This window comes from Cryptotermes secundus, unplaced genomic scaffold, assembly GCF_002891405.2.
Source record: "Cryptotermes secundus unplaced genomic scaffold, Csec_1.0 scaffold87, whole genome shotgun sequence".
In the NCBI taxonomy this organism is placed as follows: Eukaryota; Metazoa; Arthropoda; class Insecta; order Blattodea; family Kalotermitidae; genus Cryptotermes; species Cryptotermes secundus.
This window is the reverse complement of record NW_019739942.1, coordinates 1,379,555-1,386,164: the sequence shown is the minus strand read 5'-3', so window position 1 is coordinate 1,386,164 and position 6,610 is coordinate 1,379,555. Positions and strand designations below refer to the sequence as shown.

Genomic DNA, 6,610 nt, shown 5'->3' with positions numbered 1-6,610 from the left:
GGGGCTGAAACTTGGACACTTAGGGCAGTAGATCAGAAACACCTGGAAAGCTTCGAAATGTGGTGTTGGAGAAGGATGGAGAAGATCAGTTGGACCGATTATGTGAGAAATGAAGAAGTGTTAATTAGGGTCAGTGAGCAGAGGAATATCTACACGAAATAAGCAAACGGAAGGCTAATTGGATGGGTCATGTTTTAGGCAGAAACTGCCTTCTAAAAGAAGTTATTGAAGGAAAAGATAGAGGGGCGGATAGAAGTGACAAGAAGACGAGGAAGAAGACGTAATAGGATGCTGGGTGACCTTGGGGACAGAAGAGGATACGGTCATTTGAAGGAGAAAGCTCTAGATCGCATTAAGTGGAGTAATTGTTTTCGAAGAGGCTGTGGACCTGTCGTCTGAGAGATTATTGATGATGATGATGATGATGATGATGATGATGATGATGATGATGATGATGATGATTCAGAGAGAATAGGTTATACGTATATCAAATAATTTGTTCAAAGATTGGGACAATTGACACTGCTGAATTTAATATTCATGTATATACATTACATACGATCTGTTACATGTCAGCCACGGAAGTTCCAGCACGTTCAGGATTCCCTGGAGTTCGGAACTGACTATTATGTCAGCATTACGGGAAGGAGTCAAGACAGCCGGAGGGAGAGCGCTGCGTCTTGGTTAAATTTCTCAACTCCCACATGCCTCCAGTATTATCAAAATGACCTTACAAAATGTGGTGAGTACATTTACCCAGAATTATTCATAATTTACTCTCACCTCCTTCCCGCATGCATTTCAGATTAACGCCAAGAGGGTAAAAGGTAAACAATGTAAAACTATTCCTGTAACACGTGGTGTAGGCCCATAGGGGTGTGAGAGGTCGAGGCTCCCACATCTTCTAGACAATTGACTCACAATTGGCGGTAAGATGGTCAGCCTTAAGAGCCGGCCGCTCTTCACCCTCCCCCCCACGAAAAGAAATCTTCCTAGTACTCATTACTGTTAGAGGCTGAGTCGATCCCAGGGCCATGCTGTGGCTGGAAAGATTAGGTACACTGAAAAAATTCAATTACGTCATCGGGAATCGAACCCGCGACCTTACGACTTGTAGCATAGTGTCCCAACCAACTACTCTACCACCTGCCCCACAAAGTCAAGAGGGTACTGTGATTAATCAAGAATTCTCATAATAGGGGTTTTTTGTCAATTAAATATAACTTAACAATATATAGAATACTATTAATCTTATTTTCAAAATTTCCGAATTGTGTAGAACACGTGGTGCCGTAAAATATAAGAGCGCTTTCACACGCTCGAGCATTTTCCATAACAATCATTCTCTTCAGACGCTCCGCTACTATCACTCTTCCCTGATTGGTCACTTAAAACCGCTCATTAACAACTCATTACGTTGCAATTACTTCCTTCAGCTTCTCTGAGATTTCAATGAAGGAAAAGTCTTAGCCTATTATAAGTAATTTAATAAAAGAAGAAAGCAGTCTTCTGGGATGTGGCGCCGTGTAGATATTGTGGTAACCGACGTTTCGGCGACGTTTGGGAGGAACTTCGATTAACATAATATCTACAGGGCGCCACATCCCAGAAGACTGCTTTCTACATAGTCACCGCCGTGAAAACCTCAAATCTTACAATGTAATAAATGTTTTGGGGAGCGACTCCTTTTGTGGAATTTGTTACAATCCACTTTCCCACCCAAAGACGTTCATTATTCAAACAATATTTTTTTAAATTTCGATATTAAGAGAATAATAAAGGGTTATATTTTCCAATAAGAATAATAGAAAAATTACATCTAGGGTAATAAAAGAAAATTACTAAGAAGATGTTCCTTGTTTTACATTTACCATGCGCATAGGCCTACTTAACCAAGTATACCAAGCAACGCAAACATCAAGAAAATACACCCACATTCTGTTTGTCGGCTGGAAATTGGAAAATATTGGGAAAGTTTGCCCTTTCGCTTTTGCCTGTTTCTTAACGATCAGTACGGCTACAGCAAATGTGCACTGAAAATTGGCTTCCATATGAATCGATTTCTGTTTATCTTGTGTTTGAAATAGGCTTAGAAAACATTGCCGTCCGCCCCATGCTGGTTTCTTGTTCGGCTTACCCTTCGAATGACAGAGAGGGACACGTTTCTCCGAAATTTCTGTGAACTTCTCTTGGGCTATATTCTGTTATATCTCAGACGGTACTATTCTCCATAGTTACTGCTATGAGACCCGCAGATCTGCCTTCCAAAACACATTCCACCCGTGTTGGGAAGGGGAGACGGGTTTTTCAAACTTAGAATTATTGGGTTTTTTAAATTTTCTCCATCGTCCGTTATTCTAGGAAATAGAAAACACGACATTTCGGAAACTAGATCTTTTCCCATCCTCAGGTGAGGGGGGACGGCACGTACTCTGTTGGGCCCCTTAGAAAGAGTTAATTTCTTTCTAAGGGGCCCAACTGACTAGGCGTCTCCCCCCCCTCACCTGAGAACGGAAACAGATCTAGTTCCTGGAACGTTGTGGTTTCTATTTTCTAGAATACTGGGACGATGAAAAAAATCCAAAAACCCTATAAATCTGCTTGTTATACACCATCGTCAGAACCATTATTCTTTCAAACTTAGGTTTGCAGTCTTGGCTAACATGTCTGCGAAATCAAAATGTGTTTACTGATAGCGTCTAAAATTGCAATTTGAAGATTTATTACTAAGAATGTCAGTGAACCCGCCTTGTTCAATACCTGACAGGCTACGTCTTCAATCTGAAATTAGAATGCTATTTTGACAAAAAGAAGCGGTGTAATTTGCCATATCTGAAAGTTCCTCGATAGTTCTTTTCTTACACTCAGCAAATGAACTGCAATTTATGACAGAAAACTGTCTTTTGGTGATGCAGCAGTTTCATTGGCTTTAAGGTGAGTAGCGTAAGTTTGGACATCTGTATGTCTTCTTTCCATTGAGCTTTGATATACAAACATCAATTTTCATCTTTAAATACTTACATTTTTATGTAAATGAATGATTCTTGAGTTATGTCCTTACACAGAAGCGTTCAGTTAACTTAATTTGCTAAATATAAATTTAAGAGTAATCTAGCTATGGTCGCTGATTTCCCACCGCGGCGGCCCGGATTCGAGCCCGGGTTTGGTCAAGTGGGATTTGTGGTGGATAAAGTGGCGCTGGGGCAGGTTTTCTCCGAGTACTTCGGTTTCCCTTGCCAAACTTCATTCCACTAAATTCTCCATCATCATATTCACCCAGGGCAGGTACAATAGGCCAAAGAGTGACCGACGTGCCGAGTGGAACCAGCTGGACTCCCCCCCCCTCACTAAGCGATTTTTTTTTAAAAAATCTAGCTATGACTTCGCTGAATGACGCCTCAAATTCAACATTTTCATTCTGGTGAAGAGAATTTAAAAATTAGAGATGGTACAGGGAATATTTTTATTAAATTCACGGACACTGAAAGTCAGCACTTGGCTGACAATGTATGTGTTTGCAGTATTTATTACATATCATATGACGGAACCTCGGTCGATCTCTACAGAACTATCTGGCATTCACTAAGATGTTAGCATCTCGGCGAAACATTTTTACCGGATCTGTGGCGTACGTACAGCACAAAAATTACAACCTGCGTATCTCCAGTATATCCTATACCAAAGAAACAATGAGACAGAGTATGGAAAGGGATAAAAACAGCTTAGCCAAACTTCAAATTACGTTGCTCATGGCTTTCAGACTTTCTAGTAATTTAACGAGTATGCCGTTACATTTCCAAGTTCGGATAGTAGAGTTGTCACCTAAGCTCAGGTGAGGTGTGAAAATTCAAGAGATCTCTATTCCCAGAGTTGTGCCTTTAGTTATAAACTTAACATTTTCATATTCATCATATCACCTCGCTTTGTGGGATTTAAACTGACACTGTGAAATAGATCAAATTTGTTGAAATAACGCCCAAAAAATTAAAAAGGAACTATCGTTCTAGTAGGTACAGAATCTGTTGACGATTTCAGTAGGGGATGAAACACATCAAAAGTGTTGTGAAAGCAAAGGTTGAAACAAAATACGCAGTACTTAAATTAATAATTCGTTTTGAAGAAGGCCTAGAGGCCCTCACATTGTTTCGCAGTCTGAAAGCAGACTTATACAGAATTATTTCCAATCAGAACTAAATAAACACTACATTAAAAGGACAAGGGAAATATGTTCTGCACGTTACAGAATGCGACAGACCGCAGGCTTGCTGGAAGTAGTTAAACCGTTCAAGAAGGAAAGATTCGAATCCCACTCGAGACATGGATATCTGCTGCGTTTATTCTGCGTTTGTGTTGTTCTGTGTGTAGGGCAGCGGTCTTGCGATGGGCTGATCCCCAGTCCAAGGAGTACTACCAACTATGTATAGGATTAAAGACTGGAAAAGTAACCAAGGTCCAAAGGGCTGTAGAGCCACAGAGAGAGAGAGAGAGAGAGACAGAAGAAATTTATGCACTTTGTAAATCGGATTCATACTTATATCTGTAACTTTCATTTCATAAAGGACAAGAAATAACACACTAGATATGACTAGAACTTAATAGTTTTGACTTTTTGCCTCCTCAACTGTGACCACAAGTAACGGGCTCCGTTATAAAAACAGGAAAATTTACAGGGCTGCAGGGTCTATAGCCTGCGGTTAATTTCGTATAACACAACATTTTTCGTAATTTCAGATTCTTTCATAATATATACACGTACGAGTATTTTAGGCAAATCTGAGTCTATACAGCGACGGGATATGGTTTGGAGGGCTAGGAGTCATGGTTCGATTTCAGGAAGAAGAAATGTTTCTCCCTCCACAGCTTTATGCCTGCTCTGGGGTCCACCCAGCATCCTCTTTATTGAGAATGGGGGGAGGGGGCTTTTCCCGAGGGTAAATGCTGCCGTGGTATGAAGAGGGCTGTTCACCTCCGCCTATTTCCGAGTTTTATATTGCTTGGATCTGTACCTCAACCCCGAAATACATTTTCATGGAGTGGTAATTGATTAATTCCTCATAAAAATGATTTAACCTTCACATATTTTAACACCAATGAACGCTGAAATTTGGATGTTTGTGCCCTTGTTTGAAACACTGCAGTTCCACCGAAGCCAAGCAATTTATCTGTAGAAGAGGAGATAGGCACTTCTCGACTTTACGATGTAACCGTGTCCTGGGCCCCCTCGACGCCTCAACCTTCATTTCACGAGGTCATTTTGACAAGAACGGCACCTGATATTTTTACCCTGGCTCATAACAACGTTACTGGGGTGAGTTAAAACGAATCATTTGACAATTAAGTGTGCATATAGCTATTCTTTTTATTTATGCTTGAATTTCTGTGAGTATTGAAATGTTTTCCAATAAACAAATTTCAGCCACTCTGCTGATTTAATTCCTATAATCATTTCATACGTTTCCTTCAGTTATATATGATCAGATAGCAATTAATTTCAAGTTCATGCATTCAATATTGTTATAAAAATATTTTCTTCTTGTATTTAATTAACATACTATTATTTCATTGCTAATACGATCTCACCATCTTTATCTTAGACACTGAATCTGGAAATGAGCTCCTACGTTTATGAATCCAGTTTGCTTGTAAATTTGTTACGTAACAGAACTTGACTTGGGCGACATTTACTGCGTTGGATGTGGGTTCTGAGTACGAAGTAAGAGTACGTGCGGTCTCGCCAGCTGGATACAGCGAAACCGCCATGGCCAGCAGAATAACTGTGGGCTACCTCAACGGAACTCCACCGTCATATCCAGGTAAGGGAGGTAACTTACTAGACTTAGCAGTTCAGCTTCATGGAGAACAGCGAATCAGAGATGATATTCGTCATCTAAAACGTAAAGGTTGAACAAATATAATTTAGGGTTGTTTCTAACATCAGGTTCAATTTGCAGACCTTACGGAAATGTAAGAACAGTTTCTATACACAAAGAATAATAAAAAGATCAAAGAATGTGATTGGGGAAAAGCTCTATTTCTGAAATTTAAAAGTTGCTATATATAAAAATCTATTGATTTAAATCAAACGAGGGCGGGAGCCTAATCATAGAGAGAGGTACGCGTGGAAGAATTCTTGGGATGTAAGTGACATATGTTGTGGTGCAACATCGTGCATGAACCGTATCTATTCTCTTGTCGATAATGATAAGTTGTGGAATGTCACAGGTAAATATATTTTTCCACGAAATGCGAACAGACTCGAAATAACGATAATATAAAATTGCGTGACCCTAATGAGTTTTTATGAGCTGTAGCACACATAGCCTTAAGAGATATGTAGAAGCTGTAGTACACATAGGGCTGATGAGATATGTAGGAGCTGTAGCACACATAGGGCTGAAGACATATGTAGGAGCTGTAGCACACATAGGGCTGAAGACATATGTAGGAGGTGTAGAACACACAGGGCTGAAGATATACGTAGGAGGTATAGGACACATAGGGCTGAAGATATACATAGGAGCTGTAGCACACTCAGGGCTGAAGATATATGTATGAAATGTAGCACACACAGGGCTGAAGATGTACAGGTTGTTTCACGACTTTAGGGAAT

The 6,610-nt window shown here is 40.1% G+C and overlaps 2 protein-coding genes across 5 annotated transcripts in view; one reads left to right on the top strand and one right to left on the bottom strand.

The window, feature by feature from the left end:
- LOC111872032 (tyrosine-protein kinase receptor torso) overlaps positions 1–6,610 on the top strand; it is a 131,596-nt gene that overhangs the window by 78,924 nt on the left and 46,062 nt on the right. For both annotated transcript variants that reach the window (XM_033754482.1, XM_033754481.1), the window contains exons 9-11: positions 577–742; positions 5,139–5,308; positions 5,663–5,813. In XM_033754482.1, coding sequence (XP_033610373.1) covers positions 577–742; positions 5,139–5,308; positions 5,663–5,813 — 487 coding nt within the window. The remainder of the gene's footprint in view (positions 1–576; positions 743–5,138; positions 5,309–5,662; positions 5,814–6,610) is intronic.
- Positions 1–6,610, bottom strand: part of LOC111872022 (general transcription factor 3C polypeptide 3) — a 130,779-nt gene that overhangs the window by 88,074 nt on the left and 36,095 nt on the right. The gene's annotated exons all lie outside the window — the stretch shown is intronic.